At 38.6% G+C, this 27,940-nt stretch overlaps 1 protein-coding gene across 2 annotated transcripts in view; it reads left to right on the top strand.

The window, feature by feature from the left end:
* The window catches only part of SLC9A9 (solute carrier family 9 member A9), a 187,193-nt gene that overhangs the window by 45,380 nt on the left and 113,873 nt on the right, over positions 1-27,940 (top strand). For both annotated transcript variants that reach the window (XM_033069112.2, XM_033069113.2), the window contains 2 exons: positions 3,537-3,652; positions 11,670-11,775. In XM_033069112.2, coding sequence (XP_032925003.1) covers positions 3,537-3,652; positions 11,670-11,775 — 222 coding nt within the window. The remainder of the gene's footprint in view (positions 1-3,536; positions 3,653-11,669; positions 11,776-27,940) is intronic.

The raw sequence follows: 27,940 nt of genomic DNA, 5'->3' as shown, positions 1-27,940 counted from the left end.
GAAGATTCTTACTTCAGCAAGCCAAATATTTATATGGTGTCTCCTCTACTGTGTAATGACAGCATTCTATGTAGCATTTTTTAGTGATGAAGCACTTTGTAAGTGCCAGACTTGCGTAATCTGGAAAATTCGGAATTCTCGTGTGTTTCATTACATTACTGTTTTTCTCTTTTCCTGCTGAAATGGTAAAATACTTTCTCTAACTTGATGTGCTCCTCCCAAGACTTAAAAAAATGTTTGGGTGTAGAAAATGTCAGGTCTCCTGCAGCAAAGCTAATCTGCGTATTATTCATCTTCTTCTTACTTCATCAATGTTCCAAATCTATGACAAATCAGTTATTCACAAACATTTTTTGAAGAATCAAACCACCACTATATCCAACTGAGAAGTTTTCAGCAACTTTTAATTACTGATCAGTTTAGCTGCAAATTGTTTATGAAGTATAATGTCTCTGATCATCTGCACAAATACATTGATGAATTTGAAGATTTGTTCATGACAAAAAGAAGCTGATAAAGGGGTAGGACAATTCCAAGTCAGCTCCCTGCTCTGTCCTGATTCTATGTAGCTTCTACAACAGGCATGTATATACTTAGCAAAAAAAATGGCATTGCTTGGGGCATTTTGTCACCCAGCAGAATTCATAGCTTCAAGACACCCACACAAAGCCAGAGGGACAGAGGGAAAGGAATTTGCCTTCAAAGTGTAGGCTTAAGGCCAGACTTCCATCACCTGGACAGGACCCATGGCACCTGGTACCACATCACACCTTCACATTCATGCACATTCCAGCTGCCTATTTAATGAATAATGGCTTAGTATGAGCAAGGTGGAGCAGCTTGTAGGAACTGGGACCTAGTCTGGCATGCTCTTAGTGCAGGAAAAACAAAGGACAATGGGGTTGAAGCAGGGCTTTGGATCTGAGGCTCACATGTCCTGCTCCATCAGAGTGAAAAGAACTGCAAAGTGGAGCCACCCCTTTTCCTGCAGCTTTGGGCTCTGTGAGAGTCAGGATCTCTACAGTTCTCACTGGCAGGCAGGTCATTCACCAGTTTGTGAATCCCAGAGGATCTCTATACAACCAGGATGTGCATTTCACAGTGCTGAACAAACCCTCCCAAAAAATCTCTTGGGAGTTAAAAGTGCAGCAGGCACCGAGGCAGCAGCTCTGAGCACCAGGTTTTTGGCAGAAGTCTCCTATCCTAAGTCCCTGCCCAACTCTGTGCCCCATTCTTTTTGCTCCACAGAACACTACTCACTGCTTCATTTGGGGAGAATGAAGGGACACTATCTCTTGTGGTAAATACAGTGTTCTAAATGATGCACAGGTCACACTATAAATGCAAAATCCAGGCTTATATGGAAAATAGTTCTTACTCTATAATATTATCAGAGAAGGATCATTTAGAACACAGAGATAAAGGTCCCATAGTTTAAGAGGCAACAACTTTACCAAGGCGTTTGCAATATAGATAAATTTTTAAAGTAGATAAAATATAATTACTTTTTTTTTAAATTAAGATTTTTCAGAGCCACATTGGAAATTAGAGTTAGATTGATTTGCTACTCAGGTTCTGTTTCCTTTTTACTGCCCTGAAGATCTCCACGCTGAAATTCTAAAGCAATAAAAAATTCTCTATTAGTAAAAAAGTAAAAAAAGATTATTTCACACACAGGAACTGGAAATAGAAGTGCTATCCTACTCAACAGATTCAGAGCTTCATATGTTAACTGCATTGGTGTCAATAGCCTGCTCTGTGTCAGCAGTGAGCACTGGGTGGGAGCACGTTCCAGTGGGACAGGAATATTCTGCGGGAAATTCTGAGTCACTGATGCTTTGATTTATTTACAACTTACTAACACGCATTTAATAAAAATTTTAACATCTATTAAATGGATGCTTGAAGATTAGCTAAGCAATCAGATTTACTGAAACTTGGTGTACACTTGCTAAAAATACACTAAGTGTGTCAATTGTATGACGGCAGCCCTAAAAATCAGTAAGACTATTTTTTTTCCAATTTTACTTTATAATAACAATAGGGGCATCAGTGCAGAGCATTTGCTTGAGATTCAAATCCTGCTGTTGTTGGGGTGTGCTTTCCTTGTCGGGTTTCCATCAAGAACTGCTGTGTTGGGCACTGCTGGTTGATGTGTAATATCACTGCCATTGGGAGCCCAGGTATCCAGCTGGGACCCAACTTTTCAATATGTAGAATTATCATTACTAAATTTGCCAAATAGAACTTAGTTTTATTTACTGTTTTAAAATATTTCTAAAGGACATGGCTGTGCTCACTTCCATTACTGTGGCTTTGGATACAATTGAAAACTGGGAGAGCAGCACTACAGTCAGGTTTTGAAGGACTCATTCCTTAAAGCAGACCAATTTTGCTGGGGCTAAAAAGACTAAGTTCACTGCAAGGTCTTGAGTGGTTTTTCTTTGGGAAGGGAGAGAAAGTGAGCCCATCAATCAGGGAGACCCACGGCTGGATGCAGTGTTTTAGGGCAATTGCTGGTGAACTGTTTGCTAGAGAGTTTTTGTAAAAATATGTACACAAATACTCAGGGCCACTGGGGAAGGCTCTGGTGACCCATCTGCTTCTCCCCTTGTGCAGTACAGTGAGCTTGGTGAAGTGCCTGAAAGCGATCTGTAATTAACTCTCGAGCTGTTTGTTAATGACACTTTATCTGTCCCTCAGATCTGTGTTTGTGTGACTGGGAGCACCTCGGGAGGGCAAAACCTCGCTCAGGATGAGCATGCATGGAACTTGTTTAAATGCTTGGTTTAATCTGAAGTTAGAAGTGCACAGTTGTTTATGGAACAGGCAGTGAATGCAGTGGGGTTTATTGTTAACTAGACTCAACATGAATAATATTGTAAAAATCTGCAACAGGTTCTAACAACAAGTGAATCTGTTTTTTCCAAGTTATTTCAAGATCATCATCGGAATGCACATCTCAGATAGCACTGCCCAGTTACATACACCAGTGATAACATTTCCTGTGAAACTAGTGAGGCTGTAGCTGTGCATTTCAAAGTGTGACTGTTGGCTCACTGTCACTGTGAGAACTGTGTTAAATATGCCCATTTAGAGACCTTACGTAGAACTTTGAATGCTGCTAACATTTAAAGCTGATAGAATAAAACAATTCATTTCTAAATACAGAGCTGATAGTAAAACTGCCTTTGTTTAAATGTTCTACATTAGACAAATTTGTCTTAATAATGTCTTCTTAAGCTTACCTTATCTTTCCTTTTGAAAAATAAACAGGCCAAACCATTGTTCTCTGCTAACAGCAGATGAAAATTACCCAGAAAACCTTTCATTTGGAATTGTCTCTGAGTTTCTATGCAATATTTGACACTCAAACAGGAAATAGAATTTTTATATTATACCAGTTTATGTTCATTGTTCATGTGATACATTCATTGAGAAGAAGCTGAAGAGAAAAAGAACGTGTTTAATACTGTAAATTAAACATAAGTATTAAATATTCTGTCTGAATACCAGTCTTATCTTTGCCCTGACAGGTTGATAATGTATGGCTTTGTGAAGGCCATGGTACATATCGGCCAGTTAAAGCAATGGGAATTCCACTTCACTGACTGTTTATTTTTTGGATCACTGATGTCTGCCACAGATCCAGGTAACCATTTCAAATAAATTACTTTTTCAAAAGTCAGAACAGTAAATAAGAACTGTATAAGAACTGTCATATAAATGTTCAAGGTCTCTTTTCTCGTTTTGATTTTTCCTTTCCTTAGCTGTTAAATATCTGATATGCTGATAATCATAAGTCAATCAAAGTCAAAGTCAGCTCCAGAGGTCTCTTGTGGGTTTCAGTAGCTGGTTTTCCTAGGCTGAAATCACAAACTTTATAATTGAGGTTGCTGAAAAGATTGGGAAAATGTTCTCTGATCTTCAGGACACCACCTGTTGCTTGCTGATATGAGAATTGCTGTAAGCTGGAGCCTCACGGATAAAAATCACAACCTCACATCCACGTGTGACCTAGCTCAGCTTAAAGATATGGGGAACACAGCATTCTCATTTGGCCATTTAAATGCTGTTTATATGGTATCAATGAAGTGTTCATGATAAATACAACTCTAGAAAACCACATACCAAGAAAACCACTTGAATTTGCAGATGTGAGATTTAAAGCCCTAAGTTACAGTAAATGGCAAAGTCTGGGAAGCAGACTCAGGAGGTCTTCTAGTTCAGCCTTCTAATTAAAGCAGTCGTATCTCAAAGTTAGCCTAGGTTTCATAGATGTGTCCAGGCTTTGTTATGTTGAAAATTTCAATAAGAGCACTTAGATATTAAAACAAAAGTATTTTCATTTGCAGCTGTGGGAACACAGTAAGGAAGAAGGTGAACAGAATGTTTTAGAGGTTATCTACTAAGACAAAGTACGAATTCTACAAGAGTGCATTGGAATTTTGCAAGATTTTCAGCTGAGCTGTTAAAGGAGAGGGAACAGAAAACATTTTGTGATGCATGTGAAATGGTGCATTAGTGTTAAAAAACTACCCTTGAGAAGCTTCTCTGAGAGACTTAGGAAAAAAGCTTTCAAATTCCTGGCTTTTAAAAGAAATGAGAAAAAGTAATATTGTTCTACAAATTTTTTCCAGTCTTTAAATGAAGTCTCAATATTTAACAAAATATTTTGGGCTTGTGATTTATCATTCTGACAGTTCAAAAGTAGGGTATGAAACAATTTATTTCCACAAAACCAGTTTCTGCAAGATTACTGTAAAAGCTGCATCAAATTGTTATTCTCAAATTAATCCACACATCCAATATGCTGCCACTTCTTAGATCACCCAGCTATATTAACAAGATTCAGCACATGATTGAAGCCTATCCTCAGAGCAAGAGAAAAACACAGAAGTTGGAAGCAGAAGGAAAACCTAGGAAAATAAAGTGCTTATGGAATAAAAGTGTCCTTACAATTTCCAAGTATATTTCTTAATAGTGCTATTAATAGAGTTTTGCAGCTGGCTTAGTTTGTTTTCCCATTTTCCAGTCCAAGACTATTTAGTTTCACAAATGTTGACTTATGACGAGTAATGTATAAGACAAATGCACTGATTTTGATTCTAAGAGTAATAAATCACCACTGATTAATCTGGAACAATCAAGAGGGGAAAAAAATCAACAAAACAGAAGCTCCCCTTGCACTGTAAGGAATAAGTTACAAGGATTACTTTTCCCAGAGTTTTAAACAGGTTTAAAAAGCTAAAGCTGCAGTTGAGAAAACTATTTTTAGTGTGACAAACTGTCATTGATTAATATTGTTTCTAATTACTTCTCTGCTTATACAGTGTCTGTGCACATCCAAGAGTTTTTTAATTTTCCATCTTGCTCCCTCTGCTATCAGTTCACAATACTCTAAGTTGTTTCATGTGTTCACTAATCTTATTCATAAATTTTAACCCCTCAAAAACTTCAGAGAATTTTGAATTAAGTTTTTCATTAATTAAATGGTTGACACTGCTTAAAATATTTCATTGTGCTGTAGGACTTGCTAGTGAATAATAATCTCAAGTATATAAATAGCTCACTGCCATTCCAAAATCAGTTAAAGTATGGTTCCCTAGAGGACTGATATATATTAGGGCATAAAATAATCAGTATAAAGATTTTATCTGTGATAACTAGGGTTCATTTTGGGGTTTTAAAAGAAATTTTTAGTAAAATTTTGTTAGTGTTATCAACAATAAATTAGTCTTAAGACGAAATAATAAATTCCTGTCAGATTAGCTACATGATTTTTCATTTAATTCTTCATTGGGTAGGATTATAAACTCATTTTAAAAAGAGATTTAATTTCCCTTGGCTGTGGAAAGCAATTAAGTCTCAAAAGATGCTAAAAGCTGATCTGCTGATTTGACAGAAGTTGGTTTGATTGAGCTCCTTATTTGTCATACTAAAGATAATTGGTAAGTGTTTACATGTTAAATAAAGACTTTTACTGTCAGGGCAGTAAACAAATGTATGCCAGGTAAAATTTTCTAGTATTGTTATGGAAAAGGAAATAATGTCACAGCACTCTGTAGGTTTTAGCTCTGAAGTTTATCTGAAGATTTTTAATGTAGATATTTTGGCAAAAAAGCAATTCAGAAGAATTGCTCTTACATGCTCTGTCTTCTCTTACATAGAAAACTAGCACTTGAACTAAGATTAAGAAGTAAATTTATGACTGGATATACTTGGGACTATGTTTTGCATTATAGACTGTGATCTTCAAATATCAACAATACTGTGTGATGCTCCAAAAACTCTTATGTCTCTAGAAAGGACCGTTAGAAACTTCAGGGACAGAACAAGGTTACTCTCGACCAAATAATTAATCTTACAGAGAACATCTCCTTCCAATAATTTACCATTTTCAGTCGAGAAAGTTTCTCATTCTAAGACTTCAGGTGACAGGTTAAATTTTAAGAAATGGAATTTTAAAATTCCCAAATTATCCCTTCATTATTTTTTATTTAAATCATGGGACCAGTATTTACATTTTTCTTTATTCTGATCAATAGGCATAATTAATCACATTGTCAAGGAAATCTTATCTTATTGTTCCACGTGCATAAAACAGCACAGATTTCCCTGTTTCCTGTTGAGGGGCTTTCCTTGTGTCAGTGCTGGGATTTGGTTTCTGCTGTACCCTGTCCCTGGGGTGTTTTGGTGTGATCCCAGGTGGCAGGGCAGCGCTGGCTGTGCTCTCCCAGGAGCAGCAGAGGAACAGGAGCAGCTCTGCAGCCCCAGCCCTGGCTCCCTGCCCTCTGGGGACCTGCCACGGGGGGCTGCACATCAGGAGCTGTGTGAGCTGCACATCAGGAGCTGTGTGAGCTGCACATCAGGAGCTGTGTGAGCTGTCCTGTGGCACTGACAGCCAGCCCAGCTCAGGGTGCCCCTGGCTGCAGTGGGATAATGAACAGAACAGAGCTGGCACGGGGATGTAAACAGGACACCTCTGCCCCAGCCACCCAAGATACACCAACAACTCTGGCAGTCTCCAGGGCTGCTGCTATTAGCACCTGGGCAACCACCTTCCATCCAAAGACATTTCACATACCTTTAGCCCTTCCTTTTGGTTTTTTTCCTGATTTTTGACATTTTAAGTACAGAAAACCGATTTATCTGCCCAGGGTTTGCTGAAGCACAGCTGTTTCTGAGCTATATGAACTCCCCTACCTTTGGGCACATTGACAATCACACGGCTCTTCCCTATTTGAAGTTACTATGGTTACAGCTGAACTGGAGCTGTGGGTTGCACTGCTCTTGTTATTGATAAAATTGGATATTTATCAGAAAGAGCAGTTTCTGTTTCCCATAAAATTGAAGGATTTTGCATTGAGAAGCATGTTGTATAAATACAACAAGGTAATGCATTTCAAACACTCATTATGTAAGATGGTTTATAAATGTGTTTTTAATTAAAATATATGTCTGCTTTCTTCTTATTCAGCACTGAACTAATCTGTGAGTGTTGTGCCTTATTAATAGGGTAAGGAGTCTATAATTCAAATTGGAATCTTTATTTTTAGACAAAGTCAATAGGAAATAAAAGTTAGATTTCTCTAATCTTATTTTCTTCCCATTTGATACTGCACCCCTAAAAGAATTTAGGCCCATGAGGTATGAAAGATATTAATAGTTCCAGTCAGAAGACTGAGGTAAAATAATACCAGTACTTTATATAATGGTGCAATTTATTTTTTGTTTCCTTATTATTTTGAAAGTAACAGCAAAGTATCATTGGATACAGTTAGCAAAGGGATTGTTGTAGTAGTTTGGTGATATTTCAGTTATATATACTTTTTACAGGATCTATAACAAGCCAATATTTTTCTAAAGTTATCAAAAGATACCTTTCACAAAGCAGCTTCACAGACACTTCTTATGACATGGGTACAAGTGAAATCATGTTGGGCTTGGCATGTGACAGATGCTACCCCAGCCCGTGAAGTCCACGAAGAAGTGAATCAGACTTTTGTTGGCATAAATACTGTGGAAATCTTAGATGCCTCACTCTTTCCTGCTTCCCATCACTGAATTTTTAACTGAAGTTCACAACCCTTTCTGAGTCAGCATCTCTGGTACATGTTTTTTCTGTTGGTGCCAGTTTTCTACTGCCACAAAAGGTGTTAGTGCTCCTCACTGACCTGGCCTTCCAGCCACTTCTTTACCTACCTCTGTTTCTCTCCTCAATGAAATAGGAGATGCTGTGCACTTTAATGAAAAGTAGTTTGGTATTTTTAGAATACATATTGTATCTAATGAATTATACAAGTTTTTTAGTAGTTACCACACAAAACCCAAGCCCTATTTACTGTTCCTCAGCAGTGCCTTCAGAAAGCCAGGGGCCAAGCTGACTGCAGTGCAGCATCTACAATCTGTACTTAGATATCAAAGTTCTCACAGACCAGACATGTTACTGGGGTATAGGATTATTTTTAAATTACTTCCCTTGAGTTTTAAAGTCATCCATTAGACAAAACATGATGTGACTTCATCGGACATGATGACTATTCCTAGAGCATTATTCTATCCAGAGGTAACTTAAATTAACTTTCTTCCCTAGCAGAGAATCACATCTCTTTTGATGTGCCCATTCTGACCTAAGCCCATATTCTCATAAGTAATGAAGGCAAATGTGGTCATGGGGAAGTGCCTGGACAGTGGTGGTCAAAACAGGAGCTATTAAACATGGTGGATGTGCTAAAGATCCTGCAGATCTCTGTTTTGGGCAGATACTATTTCTAATTTTCATTAATGAGTTCGCTGCTGTAACAGAGGGTGTTTCTTTATTGTATAACATTCTGCTGAAAGGAGATTGCAAACACTTTGAAAGGCATGGTTAGAGCTCAATATGATTCCTGTAATGATTTAAAATAGACAAGGATAAATGCTACACTTCATGCTATCTTCATAGATAGTAGATAAGTGAGCATTCAATTCTGAAAAGGATTTCGAGTTTAGAACCTATGAAAATGAGTCATAAGTACCAATACATAGCAAAAAACCCCAGGTAAACAGATTTATTAACATGTTCTACAGCATTTTTTCATTTTATTTCTTGACAGCAAGTGTCAACTACATTACTGGGATCTGGTTTTAGGTACTGTATTTCAGGAAAGATATGAGCTGATTAGAGGGCAAGAAACATTACTGAAAGGAGGACATTGAAAGAAGTGAATCATTTTAGGGAGGAGATGTCTGAAATGAGTCTTTGAATAGACAAATTCCCCTGAAAGAAAATCAGAATAAATATGACAAATTTTTGTCTCTCATTAGACTAGGAATGGAAATTGCAGACTTGAAAAGCAGGAGGGGAGATTTGGGTTAGAAATGATTCAGGAATAACTGCATTTATAAATTGTATGAATACTGAAGAGCGAGTTCAGCTCCCTTGGGATTTGGAGAACCAGCATCATTTCAGTTCTTTGAAAACAAATCAGATAAATATCTGTCAGCAGTGGTAGGGCTGAAGTTTGCTCTGCCTTGGGCCAGACACACAGAGGGCAGAGCAGAGACCAGGACCCTTCAGTCAGAGACACGCAAAGAAGATCCAATAACCACCCTTGGAAATGGGAAAACATTTGGAATGGAAGATACTTTCTGGGAACTGGGTGAACTGAGGCCTTTCTCCCAGAAGAGGCAATTGAAGCATCACTGTGTTGCTTGCTTTATTACTTTGCTTTTGTTTGAAAAGATTGAAGTCATATTTTTGGAGTAGAGTTGGGTAGAAAGCAAGAAGAGAAAGTTGTTTACTTAGGAGGCAAGAGGAAGAAGAGGAATGTGTAGGCATCTGTCTAATTGGCTTGGCCTGCTACACACACCCCAGCAGTGCCTTGGACTTTGATTACTGTTTGCTTTTCCTTCTGTCATTATCACAGGGACTATTAACGAGAGCCCAAACTAATTAGCTAATAAGCAAAAGCTGAAAGTGGCAAATAGTTTTAGAAAACAAGTCTGTTTTTATGCCAATGACATTAGAGAGCAGGAGATGAACTGAATCCACATTTAGCACATTAAGTCAGCATTGCTAATTAGACAAAAACCTGAATATAGATGTCGGTGAACTAAGAAAATATCTTTTGTCAATAAAGCTTCTGCCTACACCTTTGAGCTATTCTGGGGAAAGAACTCTTTCCCTAGTTTAAATTATAGGTGCAGTGGGAGTAGATGGGTGAGGTTACCAGGATGGTTAAATATAACTAGCTAATTTAAATATAGCTATATCAGCAAATGTTCAGCTACACGCATCTCCTAAATTGTCTTCTGTAGAATAACACTTCCAAAATTCTTCAGAGACAGCACATCAACAGAGATCACTTTAACATAAAATCTCACAGGAGAACTGAGAATCTATTTTGGGTTTATAAACTGATTTTGAGATTACATAGATATTTAAGTACCATTTAGTAATCTTAGCACCAATGCTTTCAAAGATCCAAGAAATTTTATTAAGCCAAAGCATAACCAGCTGGTCATGCTTTTGCCTGAATTATCATTCATGTGAATGTAAAAGTATATCTTTTATTTCTAAAATGTCAGATGTGAACATGGCATCCCAGAGGCACTCCCAATCCTTGGGATTCCTGGGCTATGAGGACTGAGTCAATTGCACAGTTATGTACTAGAATGGGCACCAGTGAAGCAGTGAGTTACCATGTAATTTTTAACCAGACAAGTAACTGGGGGTCTTTACATTAAATTCTGTTTGAAATGAGAAAGCTTTGCTTTATCCATGCAAATAGAAGATAAGAAGAATAATAAGAATTCAAATAATACATGCACAGAACATAGACAGCCTTCTTCAGCTGGAGATTATGAAGCACAAGATAGACCACAGGAAGGACTGTGACCCCCTGTCTGCAGGGAAGAGGGAAAATCAGAGAAGGCCTAAGTTAATATCTGCAGGACTTAATTACCTGAAATGAACCAAATGTCTAAATACTCCTGATGATGTTTTTTTTAAATTGTTTACTCAACTTCATTTTAAATTCACCACACTGTATTTTTTTTCTATTGCACTGGGAAACTGAAAATCAAATATAGGGTCTAACTCAGGGAGAAGGAAGGAACTTAAACTACTGTTATGCTGAGGAAGCCTCAGAATGGATTACAGGAGTCAAATATCCTGGTCTGGGTCAGAGGCTTCGTGGCTGCCCATGAGCTGCATCCTTGCTGGGCGTGGGGCAGGACAGGCTGGTTATGCTGCACGTTCCTTAGAGAACATGTGTAACAGCTGGATCAGTGCTATTCTATCCTTCTTAAAACAGGTACACCCCTACTCATCACACACAAAATCCACAGCAAAACCCAGCTCTTTTCAGCACCCTTATTCCTCTGTGGTCACAAGATCACAGTGCTTAATGCACAGTGAAACACGCTGTGACATTTTCATTTCTGTAGGATTCTCTGTGTGAGAGGGAAAGCTTCTCCCTAACTCAGCTGAAGCAGCAAAACTCATAGACATGATGAATTTAAGGATCTTATATATTCCAGTTGATCCTTCTTAACTCATTTTTATCCACTTAGGCAATATATAGGACTGGGTTTCTCAAAACCAGTATTCTAATATTGCTTTATTTCTTGAACTGCCAGAGGAATATGAAAATAACTACTCACTTTGCTTTCTTTCCATACAGTGACAGTCCTTGCTATTTTCCATGAGCTGAATGTGGATACAGATTTATACACACTCCTCTTTGGAGAGAGTGTCCTAAATGATGCTGTGGCTATCGTGCTGACACAGTAAGTTGCACCCACCTCTATTCTTTACTTGGTGAGATAATTAAAGCTTTATTCACTGATATCATTCTCACTGATATAGTTTGTTCAAGTGTAGCTATACCATTTGAGGGTTTTGTTGTAAAGATGTAGTTTTAGAATTTTTCTTGGTTTGTTAACACTAGAATTCCAATATTGCTCATAGCAGCTGTATATCCAGAATGCAATTTTAGTTCATGTTCTTTAACCCTGAAAGCAGTATATTCTGTAAAATATTAATTATTATTTATCATTTATTATCATTAATTATTATTATCATTTATTTTTTCATCTTAACAAATTATCTTGAAAAAATAATGCTAAATGAGCACTTAGGACATAGGGCAACTATAAAATTCAAGACAAGTTCTTTTTATATTTTGCAATCTATTATTTTCCAAGATTAAAAACACAAAGTGGTACACAGTGTCTGTTTATCTACTTCTGCCTATGGAAGCTGGCAGAGCTTCAGCTGATAATATTATCTTAAATTTATACATAGCTTTTTTATTCTCAGGAATCTGTAAACAGTTCACAAATGGTGGGCCAAAATGACACAAGTATGTGGTGTCCTAAAAACACAGATGCTAAGTACATGATTAACAGGATCTCAAGTTTACTCCACTCTACATGTATTATGTGCTTCCCAGAGCTTTGCTAGAAATACAAATAATCCTCTCAGATAATCTTAAAAGTAAGAGAACTGCAAAGTCAGATTCAGTTCTCCAAAATGTTTGAATGTGCTTCACAGTGAGCCTCAACTCAGTGCCAACTTTCTCCTTAAATCATGATTCCTTGAACAAGGATTTATCCTACCTTTCAGGGGAAAAAAAAAAAAAAAAACACCTTTTTAAAAAGAGTTTACAGTAGTTTAAAAAATGAGCTTAATATTTTGTCTGAAACCCCATGGGGTTTTGCAACAATAATAATTGTTGCCAAAAAAACCCAAATTTGTTTCACAATACAAAAAGGAAATAGTATTCCTATTTAATTTATCATTCTTCAATTATCGGTCTAGTAACCTCCACCTACACTAGACCCACACAGTTTTCAGAGCAAGAGCAATGTTTTCAAAGGCTGTCAATGTCTGAGCACAGCAGCTCAGGATCAGCCACAGCGTGGCTGTCACATCCAGGGACCAGGGCCGGAATGAGTCACTTGGGAGAGCATCTGGTACATCAGATAATAAAATGCACAGAAGGAAAAGTAAGCAAAGACCAGACAACTCGGTAAGAGAACCGACAGAAAAGCACTGAAGGAGCTATTAGAATTGGAAACAACCGTGTAGGTGGCAATATCTGAGATTTTTATCTCTCTCCCTTGCATTGTTTAATAACAGCCTGGACATTTTCTGCTCATTTATACCCTTCATCTGTTAGTGCAAGGTTCCCAGAGAGGAACAGTGAGGCTCCAAGTAACTCAAGGGAGCCCAGAGTGTTTTAAGTCTCTCTAGTTTTCAGTCACCCTGATGCCAAAGCACACACATCTCCCAAAGGAGCAACTTAACTGCAGAACAAATCTAAAAAGGAAAGTCCCATCAGATTCCAGTTCCATCAGTTTTCCAGTACATGATTCGTGAGTTCCTAAACTCTGCTCTTCCCACTACTCAAGTCTAGGTTATGCACCTCAGCCTATCTACTGCTCATGTTTTCTTGGCTTTTACATGGGAGATTACAAACCTTTAGTATAGAACTAGAAGACAGAACCAACATAGAACCTCTTGTCACTGGGAAATGTTGGAATTTTTTTATATTCCCTGTCACTGATTCTTTGATTTCTATAGTCATTTGTAGAGACTGAAGAGAATATGTGGCATCATCAGTTTCACATTTCATTACTCTCTGGCTTAAATAATCAGCTTCTGCACAAATACAATACTTCTGTAACCCAACATAATCTTCTTGTAACATTTTAACTAAAGATATATGTTAATATTGCCAGCTTCAGGTCATTAATGCCCTACTAAACCAACCTGAGTTTAAATGAAGAAAATTAAATGAAAGAAATTTTCTGTCACTGCAAAAGAACAGATTATTTTTCCTGTAACCCATACTATTCTTGTGTGCAAACACAACATGTTCATAATTACAGCAATAGAAGTCTATTTAAAAAGGTGTGAGAATAATGTTTACAAATCTGGAAAAGCAATAGTAAGTAATTTAGTACACTACATAATGATAACCAGAAAAACAGACTATTAAAATAAACATTGTCTTTCATTATCTACCAGAATAAGTAAGATAATGTCTGCAGGAGTGACTCACTGCACAAGAGTCAGGAAGAGAAAAGAGAGAAGGCCCTTATGGCTGGAGGTGAAAATTGGCAAGGTGAAGGCAGCATGGCTGTCTGCCAACAAGGGCTTAGATTGATCTCTCCTTTCTTTCAGCTTCTCCCTCCAATCTCTATTTTTCCTGTGCTCTTTTATCAATTGGTTTAAGAAGGACAGCAGCAGGACCAGCCACCCCTGCATTTTTCTGTGGATTTAGCAAGTCACACAAGATGTGTTGCTGCAAGAGCATGCCTACAGTGGCCAGCTGCCCTCAGGAAATACTAACCAAGGACAAATTCTCTGGGCAGGTTTCACTGCTCTCCTCTGGCCATCCTGCCTCACCAAACACCTGGGTGTTTGTGATAATTGCAAGATTTCATTTATAGTGTGCTATTTTAAGATAATCCGTGCAGGAGGGATCACTGTGACTCAGATTGACAGCAGTGGCTGCAGGAAGGCTGACAAGCTGCTGTGCATCTGGGACAGCTCACACACACAAGGGCCTCTCTAAACAAGGGCACTGGAGATGCAACCAGGATTTTCTCATATAGAAATCACTTCCAGAGTTTCTTACAACTTTTCATTATTAGGATAAAATTCCCCTTATAATAAAAACATGTGAGAATTCTCACAGAAGGTGATCATCAAGGCTTCAAAGTACTTGAGAAAAATTATAGCAAAGCCTTACAAGACAATACTTATTAGATTATTAAACATGTCTGTTTTACCTAGAAAAACACATATGACAAATTATGCCACAAATATTTCCTACATACTTTGTTTTCCAGGATACTGACTGAGGAAAGTACTGACAAAAGTAGTTTCTTGGCTCCTGTTAAATATTTCCAGGGTGAACAAATACCAATTCAGGTCCTAGTACCTCTTCTTCACTCAAAAAATACTTTGATTCTAGTCTAGGCTTAGGTTATACAAGTTAATATCATGCTAAATCCATTCTTTCTTGGCAGAAGCTTGTATAGAGCTTTCTAAAATAACATGGCAAAGGTTACTGATTTATTGAAAGGGTAACAAATTTATTGAAAAACAGTATCAATTTCCAGGGGAAATAACTCAGAAGTCAGAGTTCAGTTTAGTTGGTGCTGAGCACCCTCTAAGGTTGTCTTTTCTCAGACACTGATTCCTATAATTATCTTAGGCACACAAGAGAATTCCTTCTGACACACTGGTGATTGTATTGTCATTGTATTACTAACTTTAGTACAGTTTAGATCTTTTCAAAATGTAAGAAACTCTTGTGATATAATGGACTTCAAATAGAAAATGAATAAAATCTTTAAACCTTTCTGATTCTAGGTACTTGTTTACCTGTATTGTTATTATTTCAATGGGTTTAATTCTATTATTCTGTCATTGAACTTGAAGGTAGCATGCACAAGAGAGAAATGCAGTCAGAGACTAAAGAAACAGACATTTGACAAACATCAAATGCAGTTACAAGTATTCAGTCTGTATTTCATGTGGTCATTGGCCCAGTGAGGTAACTGTCCATTATCTGCAAGTGTTACTTCCCTACTTTTCACAGTTTCTAACTGTTCCTTGTGTATTATATATTAAAATCAGCTGTTCTGCAAAGGGCAAGAGCAGATATTGTAACTATTCTGCTGAATAATTAAGTTGGGAGCTGGGAATTGCAGGAATTGGCTTTGAAAGTTATGATGGGTGTCTCCTTGGTGCATATCTCAGTAGATGTGAAGCTCCCTTTATATTTTTCTTTTTTCTTTTGTCTTGGACTGTCTCTAATTTGGTTCCTTTTCCCTTCTACTTTTAAAGTATCATTCTGTATAGTTTTTGCCACACTTTGATCCCTGAGCACATTGAATAACAGATTTTACAGAGGAAAGACATCTGAATGTTCTCACATAATATTTTTCCCACAAACTGCAGTTACATTCAGAAAGTGGCCTTTAAAAGTGATATTGTGGGCTTCCATATATACTGTGTCAAAGTTTTTTGTTTCACGTGCCTCAATTAAGAATCAAAGACTTTTAGCTAATCCTTTGTTTCAGTTTCTTCCCCACCTGTAGGTAACTGGGAGTTTGTTCAGTCTAAGAGCACAGGGAATTCTGTCAGCCTGAATCCCCTTCCTCAAGCTGAGATTTGTTAGGCACTATCAGCAAATGGCAAAAACCATTGAGTCATCACATTAAAAAAGGGAATGCTGGTTTCTCTGTAGCCTTTATATTTTAGTCAGTTCTTAAACCCTATTTTTTCCCAATTTCTTAGTGTCTTTTACAATACTATCTCAGCCACTGGAGTAAAAATGAAACTCATTTAAGAGATATTTATTTTCAACATGTATCTGAGTGCAGACAAGATGTTATTCACACATCCTAGGCATGTCAGTACATAGAAATAGTATAAAAAAAACATTTCTATGCATAAGTAGGCCATGTACACACAGCTAATAGGTTTAGTGTACCTACACTTAGATCTCTTCAGCCTAGATAATAATTTTTCAAAAGCATAAAAGCCTTACTCCTTGCCAGCTAATGTACAAAGTGTGCACAGAGCCTTTCCAGGAAAGAAAGAGGAAAATAAAAGCACCTGAGCCATCAGATAGGTGAAAGGTAAAAAAAAGGTAAAAAAAAGTTTTAAAAGTAAGGTAAAGGTTAAAAGTATCAACACATGCAACATTTTCCTGTTTGAAACAGATTTCTAAGGTGAGAAGAGAGGTGATATGAAGTTGTAAGAAAATGAGCTGGTGAGAGCAACAAATGGACGTGGTGAAGGCATGGCTAGGAAAAGGAAGCAAGGAACAAAGACAAGGCAGAGTGTGTAACTACAGATCATGACAGTGACACATAAACCTGTAGCTAGGACTCTTTAGAGGGAAGAAAAGCTTGTTTGCTCATAGGGATGCAGAGGAAAACCTGATTATCTTCCTCTGATGCAATTTTGTAGTTTTATATTATTTTGTTATGAATGTCTATGTTGGAATCCTTAGGTAGTACATCAAAATCTACTCCTGAACTGCAGAAAACTGGCAGCAGAATAGGAATTAGGACAGCCAATTCTAAAGAGGGATGTGCTGCAATCAGGCAGTGTATCTGAATTCAAAAAAGAAATGAGATTCTGCCAGAAGTACAGGGGGTTGCTCCCAGACCCTTTCTTTGTAGCTGTCTTTACACTGACTGGTTGGGCAGCCCTGGAGGGGCTGGGGTCTGGATGAGCTCAGTTTGAGCAGTGGCAGGTTTAGGTAAGGGGTTGCCTTTGCAAAACCTGACCTAGAAATCACAGCTCACAGTAAGACCAGCACTAGAACCCAACAGGCAGAGGGAGAGCTGCTCCGTGGTACTGACCTGCATGACCTTGAACCCTGACAAATGTAGGGATTTCAATGTCTGTGAGCTACAGTTCTGGACAAATTACTAACTGAGTCTCTGGATACAGGCCTTGCTTCATTCCACATAAATACTATTCGTGATTTTATTCCCACAAACATTTCTGAGGAAGAATGTCTGCAACATTGCAGAGGAAAATAAAATAAAATTCCCTGAAAGCCTGAAAGCAAACGAAATGGTGGATGGAAGCTCAACCCAACCATTGCACTTACTGGTTCCCCTTAGACAAGATGAATTTGGCTACTATTCCAAATATTGTTGGAAAGGCTTATATACCAAACAGCCATTCAAACTATCAAAAACCAGAGTAATTTATATATTAATAGAGCAAGGAATTAGTTGTACCACACATTAGTGAGTGATTTTAAAATGTAGATGAGGAGTCCTTTTTCTCTATTATTTCTATAATAATGAAATTATGGTTGTCCATCTGCTCTTTTTACCTTTGAGGAAGGGTTTAGTCCCAGCTTATTTTGTTGATGATAATTAGAGTTTCACGTCACTGACCATCTGGAACAGGAGATGTGAGCATTGGGAAACTAACCAAACTTGCTATTAGCAGGAACTTAAAAAGAGCTTCTTTCCCAGAATGGAGGAAATCCCACATTAAATGTTTGTATTTTTGCTTTTAAAAACTCTTTTTTTCCCTCCACGAGCTTTACTGTACAAACCAGTGCTTTGCTTGAATCAGAGGGAAAAATGCTGTTGAATTTCTGTAATGCTTGTTAAAGCCAAAATTTCAGTATGAAAATGGGTGCTTGGAACATAATGTTTTCAGGAGGTAATTCTCACTCCTCTATTTTTTTTCACATTTCAGTATATAATATCCCTTTTCCCAATATTAGTGCCACATTAAAATTATACTTAGGATCTAGTTAGTATATGCTAAAAGTCTTACTCTCTGTGGTGCTGGGTCAGAGGGAGCTGGAGTTGATTTCCCCCAGCAGAGCTCACAGAGCTGTGCTTTGCTCCTCACTGGAGCTGGAAGGGTGCTGATAACCCAGCAGTGTTCTGGCTGCAGCTGAGTGGTGCTGGCCCAGCAGCAGAGCTGCATCTCCAGCATCCCAGTGGCAGGAGATGGACAAAGACTTGGGAGAGGTCACAGCCAGGACAACTGACCCAAACTGACCAGAGGGATATTCCATACCATATAATGTGCACAGCAATAAAAGCTAAGAGAAAGGAGGAAGGGGCAGGTAAATTTTACTGCATTTCTCTTCCAGAGCATCTGCTACTCATACATGGCTGGGCACCACACACCAATACTAAGCAGAGAATAAAACTATTGTTATCCTTTGCTTTTACACACAGCTTTTGCTTTATTAATGTGCCTTTATCTTCACTCCTGAGCTTTTTTCCATCTTACTTTCTTCTCCCCACCCCTTCCTGCAATGGAGGGAGCAGTGGAGTGGCTGGGTGGGCACCTGTCATCCAGCCGGGGTCAGCCCACCACAGTTCCCTAATTGGCACTGGTTTGTCTGTGCAATTTATTTGAACAGGCAGCCTTCAGTTGCAGACTGCTAAGCTAGAGTAGATTTCAGTGAGCAATGTTATGGAGAGGGCCTGAGGGATGTATGAAGATGTAGCTTAGCTCAAATCAGCTGGGAATGTCTGTACTTGTCAGACCCAATCACATCAGAGTAGCTGCAGGTATCTCTGTCCACTTAGACACAAACAGACAGATAAGTTTTAAGTTCAGAATTAAGAACGCTGCTTGCAGTCCTTGCAAATCACACCTAAGTGGCAATTATTTAGCTACACTTTCCCTGCAAATGACCAAACTGGCATCAAAGCTTCTTCATTTCAAAGATTTCTGTTGGGAACTCTTCAGAACTGAAGTGCTCCCTGGTACAAGTCAGCCTGGTTTTTTAACTCATCCAGATGTTTTTTCTTGTCCAAATAACCTTTCTCTAGTGAATATGACAGATTTTTCCTGAGAGCAGGATAATTACATACAGAGCCTAATTCCACTTGCAGAGACAACTCCCTTTTAGTTTAAAATTACAGTATTGATATTATTTCCCTTGAAGTGTTCCAAAAGAAAGCTCGTTTCATCCTCTCTGCATGAAATACTGTGTGTAAGAGTCAGTCTGGCTCTTGCAATATATTGACATACATATCATGTGTCCTCCAGAGAAGATAGAGGAGGAGTGTGTGTCAGGAAGGTGAGGGAGTCCCTTCTGCCATTGCATTTGTGGGGTAGCCACCAATACCAATTCACTGCCCAAATCCTTCCCAAAAGCTGGGGAGCACAGCTATCTCAAAGAGACAGAGTTTGTCACAACAGGGTACTCCATAAAATTCTGTATTCCTTGGAGATCAGGTTGTGATTACATGAACAAAGAACCCATTCCTATTGTGGGAGAATGGAGTATTTCCAGTGGCTACCCAGGAGCGCCAGGAAACACTGATGTCTCTTGTGATCCCTCTGTGAATCCCTCCAGATGCTCTGTGCTACAGTTCAATTTGAATTTCATCATTCTGACCTGCTCTAAGCATTTTTACTTTTTTTACCAACAATATCAGGTAAACTGCTTCCTCCTGCAAGCCTTGATCTTTTAAGGCTCAAATCCTTAAGCTACTGAGGATGTTAGAACTGAAACCACTCTCCATAAAATTCTTTTGCATGTGCAAAAATATATATATGTATATTTCTGTGTGCATGGGGAGCTGTCCATAAAACACATCAAAATAATAATGTTATCAAATACTCCAAAGTTACATAATGCCCAAAGATTTTCATATCTTACAAAGGACGAATTGAGAGGTACCTTTTGTAAGCATTTTAATTAAATGTAATTTTTAAGTTTCTTTTTTCATAGACAGAAACCCCCCACTCTCCATACCCAAGACATCATTTCAGGGTGCATGTTTCACCTTCTGGAGTAGGAGCTTTAATGGTTTCAGGAGGTACTTTTGTCACTTGAGCAAAGAGAATAATTGATAACAGCAGCATCAGCTGCCTTCCTCCAGTGCCAGGCACAGCAGGAGGGACTGCAAGCCTCTAGTTACTGCACTTCACAGCTACTTAAATTATGACACTCAGCAAATTTCTATTAGAATTTATTGCAATGGTTGCAGAGCTCCACTCTTTCCTTGTTTCCGCTTGCTTTTGTATTGGTCTCAATCTTTCTCTCCTTTATCTTTTCAGAAGACAGTGGTCACCATCTCCCTCCCACTCTGCCCATTCCCCTGAAAGCTTCATTACCAGCTCCACACTTCTGTGGCACTCCCCAGTCCCTCGGTCTCCCACCTGAGATAAAAAAAAATTATTTCTAGAGATAATCTAGGACTCTAAACTCCAACCTCCTTCAAACCCTAGAGTCGAGAGAGACCCTGACTTCATTTCTGGTGCTAGCACCTCTTCACTATCCTTCTTATTATTGTGACAAAGAGGGGAGGTAATGAGGGCAAGAGGGGTGATGTGATGGTCACAGCACTGGGGACAGCAGCTGGCTGAGTCTGAGGACCAGCAGTTGGAGGGAAAAAACACATCTTTAGGTTTTAGATGGTATATGCTTAAAGAAATGAGAACCTGGAGGATTTTTAGTTGATGAAGTTTATCAGGTCTCCACTGAGATTTGTGAACTAAACATTTCAGAAACCTTTAAAAATTTGCATAATTTTGTCACATTTTCACAAGGGTAAAAGATATGGTAACAGATGGGTAATTTCCTCTTTCCTCCCCTTGGAAATGACAAGTCTGAATTTCAAAGTGGTACAGTGAGAAAGCTTTGCAATTGTGTGGTTGTGAGGTTTATGTCCAAGATAAGGACAGAGATACTCACTCTAGAATGGCTCTGCAGAATGCAAATTTAGAGAGGGAAGGGGAAAAAAAGAGAGAGAGAAAAAAAAATCTTCATGGAAATTGCAAATGCAACATGGCCATGCCAGAGACAGAAAACATTCAGGGCAGCAGTTGTGCAGGTGGCCCTGGAAGAGCTCAGTGTGACAGAGCTGGTTCATTTCTACTGTTCAAGGCAGTGGGACTTAGGAGCATTCCCTGTGAAGACCACTGTACCAAGGAAAGACACCCAGAGTTTTTATCAGCTTGTGCTTAATGCATTTGGAACTTTGATGTTCTCTAATTAATTGCTAATTATAATGATCTACATATTCTGAATGTGATGTGCATATGTGCATGTTATTTGGATTCCTAATGAAATTTCAGCACGTTTCTGGGCAGACATAGTGACATTAGAATTTGGATTTTAAAAAGGAAGGTTCAAATATGATTAAAACTTTGAACAGAGTAGTATTCCAACAATACATTGAATCAACTGATACTCACATTTTTTCCCTTACTAATTTCTCCATTACAAAATCTCACAAGAGTGATATAGTTTTTCGACTTTAAAGCATTTTAATTTTGTATCCCCATTCACTGAATGTTTATTTTCACTTAAGAGTAATTGAACATTTTTTCTTTTCACATTGTTCTACTGATCTGTAGCAAGCACAGCCAGAAGCAATAGTGAGAGAAATGAGAATAATGGAGTGCCTAGCAGGCTGCTGCTCCTGCCTCAGACACACTGGGAGAAGGTTACAGCTGGATGAAAATATTCCTGAAGAAAATTTCAGCCTCCTGAGCTATTTAACAGTGTACATCTTCTTTATTCAGGTTTTATTTTTTCTTAGGAAGTAAGGTGAAAGGTATCTCTCAACTTTCATTATAGGATGTTCACAGTTTTCCCTTCTATTTCTAGCACTAGCAGGACTTAGTCCATAGCTTGGAGAGCATTTTTATTGTGCATTGTAGGAGTGAAGTGAATGCAAACATTTCTGAGGCAAGACTCCTACGTTCTGGTAATTATGAGGGTAATGAAGCCAGGCAGAATTATTTTCCTCTTATTAGTAGCTGTGTTTAAGCCTCATAGAACTTCCTGACTAGGGAAAGGATTTATTTTTAAACTAAGTGGTGGAAATTAATGTGTTACACTACATGTTTATCCATAAATCAATGGAGTCTTTACACAGCCAGAAAGAAAAACTATCTGTTTGGCTGCCTGTCATTTCTGTGAGGTATTTCACAGTGTACTGGATAGGCCAATAGTATATACCTTAATTTTAACAAAGGAAGATGTTCCTTAACTCTTTCAGTCTTAGCACTGGGGAATAATTCACAATCAGCTGGCAGCTGTGTGTCCAAAAGCCTTACAAATAATTCATTCTTATCAAAGCATAACCTCTCATCCAGTGTGTTCTGTATTAGGTCACTTTGATCAAGTGATTTATATTTAGGAAATTGGGATAGGTGGGATTTTAATATCCAGATTATTTTCAAGATTCCTGTTAACTTTTATATTTCCTTCAAATATCATATGTTTAAGTAGCAAGGCTTAAAGGTGACTTATCATTCAAAACTCCTGGACAAAGGATAAAGAAATACAGACTTCCAATTATTTTGAGTAAAATATCCCAAAGGATGGAAGTCAGAGAAACAGCGTGAGTGTTTGAGTGTGTATTTGTGTGTGTTTTCTTGTTTTCTCTTCTTGCTGTAATCCTTAAGGATAAAAAGAACGTTTTACTGTTTTGATTGTCTGAGAATTTGGGACTGAAATACTATCCACATCAACTTCCCTGCCTAAGTGGTGATTCCCTGTCTTTGTTTAATTTTACCGTGAGTGCAGCTCAGTGATCCTCCAGGTTGCCAAGAGCTATTGGCAGGTGCTGTAATCAACCCTGACCGAACGCTTGAGCAACCCAATTTCCACAGGGTCCAGCAGCCCTGTCTGTGCTCTCTGTTCAGCGGCCCCAAGTGCTGAAATGAGCCCCCGAGGCTGTGGAGAGCCAGCTACAGTTCAGAAGGGCTTCAGACAGAGCAGCCTCTGCAGCTCCAAGGCAAGGAGAAAAGGTACGAGATGGATGCACAGCCAGCTCCCAGCCCACCCTGTCAGACTGCACAGGCTGCCTCTAAACACCTCTCTGCTCGTGCTTTGAGCTGCTGCTTTTCAGTCAGCATTTACCAGGGGCTAAATTCACTTTCAAATAAGTCTGGACCTATTCTTCTTTCACCTTTTCAGAAATTCTCTCTTTAAATATTTTTTCCCCAAAAGAGATTTACTTGGACTATTTAACGTCCCAGCACAGTGGATTTTCCCAGTGGATGACTATTAGTACCTGTGCTGGGACTTGTTGGATTATGCTTTCTTTGTAGACCACTGTCCAGTAATTTTGTTTTAATGTTCTAACATTAAAGGTATAAGAGGTTAAAGAACTGCAGGCTGTAGAGTGATAAAGTAGTAAACAATAGGTAATATTGCAATTCTAAGATTTCTACCATGGCTGGGATTTTTCTTTTTATAAGCTGTAAAACAAAACAAAACAAAAAGCTAGCATATTAGCAGAAAGGTAGAGCAGAGCTTGAGGCCCACCTTTCTCCTACAGGAATATTACTGCCATTCTCTATGCAAGGCTGACCAGCTTTTCTAGCAAGTGAAGTGCCTTTCCCTAAGGTGAAATTTCATTCTGTTTACTTGCTATATTTGGATCAGGAACAGAGACTTACAATTCAGAATATCCCTAAATCCCCATCCTCAGCTCCAGTATATCAAGAAAACAAAACATGTAACATGTTTTGTTTCTGACGTTATTACTGCCAACACTAAATCATACAATTCACATCTGGATTTATTTTAGACTTTCTCATAACAACAGCTGCATTTCTTGTCTTCAGTTGGATACATTTTTAAAAATTAAAATTGCCATGGCAACAGCTGCAACCATTTATTATAAAGCAATAGAAGTGGAACTAATATTTGTGAGAGAAGCTTTGTTATCAGGCAGGGTAACATTTCATTCAGACAATGCCCAAGTCATTTTTCCCTAGTTGTTCCATTTTTTAAAAGAAAAAGATGGAAAATATTTTCAATAATGAAATGTAGGTGGGATTGAACAGCTCAGGAGATTAAAAAGATTTTGTTCTTTAGATTACTGGCTCATCTCAAATCCAGATTAGTAAGAGCAGAAATTATCAGCTGTTCAGTGGGCACATAGAAAAATCGATAGGGCTATGGAGCTCTGAAAATCCCATTCCTACAGCAGCTAGGTTCTCAACTGCAGCACAGAAAGAGACAACTAAAAGCACAGGGTGTGTCTTCACTGGGGGGAAAAATGATGTGAGCCATCCCTGAGGAGTTCTAATGATGAATGCAAAGGAAAACTCCGCAGGCAGCTTGCAGTGCTGGCACAAAAGAGTTCCAAGTGAACTGTCCTGCCCTTCACATCCCTGGCACTGTGTCACCTGAGAGAAGGGAACTGCATTCCTGAGTAAAATGTGGCTTAAAAGGGATGTTTGGCACAACTTCTAGGTTAGGTTGTTCCAAGTCAGAACTGAGATGGGGTCATCTAATGCATGGTCTGAGAACATTAGAAATCATGCACATCATTTTGTTTGCATCTACTGACAGTATTTCCTGCAGCTTTTTTTTTTTTTAATCTCTCTAAGATTCTGGGTAGGAGATAGACAAATTGTACTCCAGATATTAAAAAGCTATATGAACTGTAAATTTTTCTCATTTTACCCCCTTCTGCCTATGAAAGAATCTGTTTTGCATGCACAGGCTATACAGGGATGATATACCACCTACCAAGGATCCTATTTATTCCACATTAGGCAGGGTGAGGGAGAGCACTGAAATAAAAAAAAAAAACTTTAGGCATACTTTCATTCTCCTTCCACTCAAATTTTTGTGGGATTCAGTTTTCCTTATCTTTATATCAATTACATTCAGCATCAGGCCTTCCACTGTGCTGCTCTGTTCAGAAGTTCCTGAAGATGCTGAAGTTCTGTGAAGGAAGTGGACCAGGGGCTCCTTTCTTAATCACTGGTAGAAAACAGTCTGCAAGTGAAAAAGCCCAAGGCTGTTGATAGGCCAGAAATTTGTCCCAGCCCCTTAGTATTGGCAGTGAATTTTCCACCTGCTCCAGGGATTACCTGCATCCTCTAGCAGCACACTTAGCTGTGGCTAGTATATAATAATTTAAACACAAACAGTAGCATCTCTTAAAAGACAAAGAGTACCCACGCTTACTAAGCTCTAGGTTTGTTGCAAACAAAGATTATTATATAGTCTGACTTCATTAGATTACTTTTGTGTCACAGACAATTTATTTCAGGGATATAACAGGAAAAACAGAAGAAAAAGAAACTACACCTTGTGCCTGAGAAAAATCTATTAAAGCATATGATTAGTACATTCTATTTTTATAATGAGATCTGGTAGAATATATGGCTGGTAGAATATAAAACTGACATCTGGTAGAAATCACAAAGATAGTTTTCTTTCTCCTGCTTTCTCACTTAACCTTTCAATTCTTTGTAGCATATTCCCAGCAGCATTCTCCCAATTCTGTCCTTCCACGTTCCTAGGTAAGCTTTACACCCACTGTTACACCTCCAGCAGTGACAGGGCACAGCTGAGGCTGGGCAGACCAGTGGTGAGAGTGGGGTCCTTTCCTGTCCACTGCTAAGAGGAGAAAGCAGAGAGAGCTCAGTCTGCTGTCCTCGACATGAGGAGCACTTGGAGCTTCCCCCACTGTCTCTGGGAGTATTGAGCTGTGCACAGACAGGCTCCCACAGAATTTGGAATGCTGTCTGTGAAAAGACATGGGCTGCACCACCCTTGGACATGTCAGATTTTCATAAGCAGAGGTCATGGAAGACAAAAAGTCCTTTGGCTATTAAACGAGAACCTGCTGCATATGTTCTTCCATTGATCAGCTAAGCAATGTGATCTTACCCTTCACTCCTTTGTTCACATTCATTCAAGGGGATTTCAGGGAGGATTTCAGTGTATTGTAGTGCTGTTAAACCAGCTAAATCTCAGGGACAAGTTGGTTTAAAGCCTGGAGGAGAGTGAGGTGAGTAGGACCATGCATTTGTGAATGATACAAAGCAGTTATTATCACAAAGGAAATGCTGCTATTCATCCCTGGGTATTTCAGTGCTCACGGGTCTCATGGGTTCTCCTGCAGGGTTATGAGGATGAGTCAAAGCCTAAATGAAGGGAATATTGTCTGGCATAAAATATACATCATTTTCTGGTGTTTCAATCTTAAACTGCTCCTGAACAAAATCGTGGGCTGTGTGATTATAAGAAAATTACTGTTTAATAAAGATTTAGTGGGAACTGTTTCTGTTTAATCTCTGCTAGTTGCCCACAAGAGCAAAGGATTTTTCATGGCTAACCAAGCTGCTTAAAACCTTCCTTAAAATGTTTGGGTCATATCCTGCTTTTTTTGTAACACCAGTGCACATCTATACCAGCTGCACTGAATCAGTGGAGTTACTCCAGATGCTCATCACTGTCAGGGTAATTTGAGGCAGTTTCTCCAGAGCAGGATGACAGTAAATCACAGTGATTTCCTGGTAATCTGCTGCAGTGTTCTAACGCTCTGTGCAGGCAGCCATCAGCCCACGTCATTTTATCAACAGGCAGGTGGAGCTCAATTGGCATAGATAAATTAAAAATTTGTTAGCAGGAGTGAAATCACTGTGAAATACAAGGGTAGTTGAAAGGCTTTGTTACCTTATCCTTGAGTTATCCCAAAAATTTTAGTAGAAAAAGGTGGGGGGTTGATTAAGACGACCCATTCTTCCAGTAATCACCTTCCCTACCCCTTAGGGACACATCAGTCAGTGATTGTGAATGTGCTCTGCTGTTTTATTCTTTGCACTCTGATTGTAGAGTAAATGAAGCCCCATAGTATCATATTCTGCCACTTTTGTACAAATAAACCTGAGGTATGGATGGAATTAGGCCTCCAGGAGCACATTGAACTCCTGCTTATGCTGACAGAATACTTCTAATTGCACATTAATTCAATTTTTTGCTTTCAAGAGAGATGTATCATTTTCACAGAAAATCCTTATTCCAGGGTCTCATCACTCTGCACTAATGGGAAGAACTGTCACATAAAGGGAAGGCTGTGTAAATGTTACTGATAAATATTTTTCAGCTCTTTAAGTAACTTTGGAGATGAGTGGCTTGCAAGTAAAAAATTGAAAGATAACACAAAGGTGAGTAATGAGGAAGAATGTAAAGCTAGCAGTGCCAGAGCTGGGAGTGAACTCCCAGCTCGGGGTCAGGAGGCAAAAAGATTGCTCACGAACCAACATTAGCAAGAGTCTTAACACACAGAGCACATCTAAGTCCCTTATGGCACAGCCAGCATCATGCAGCAGATTTGGTTCAAATAACACAGAAAACTATTTCATTTTTCCTTCCAGATACTATCTGAAGAATTTTTAACTTGTTCATTGTTTCTCATTAACTCAGAGGGTTGATGGGTTGTAACTTCTACAGTCATGTTTTCTTTGCAGAAAAAAATGCAAATTTTTTACAGTACTGTTCTACCTTGTAAGTTCTATTTTGCATAAGCATTAGTGATTAGAGAGAGATGCCAGGCAGGGGAGAAGTTCAGCTCTTTGTATTAGTACAATAAATATATTTATGTCTTCCTTGGTGGTTGATTCTTTGTTTCTACTTTCTTAGCACTGTGTGCATCTTCCCAGTTG

This window comes from Catharus ustulatus, chromosome 10, assembly GCF_009819885.2.
Source record: "Catharus ustulatus isolate bCatUst1 chromosome 10, bCatUst1.pri.v2, whole genome shotgun sequence".
NCBI classification, from domain to species: domain Eukaryota; kingdom Metazoa; phylum Chordata; class Aves; order Passeriformes; family Turdidae; genus Catharus; species Catharus ustulatus.
The sequence above is the reverse complement of the archived record's forward strand: the minus strand, read 5'-3'. Positions and strand labels throughout refer to the sequence as shown.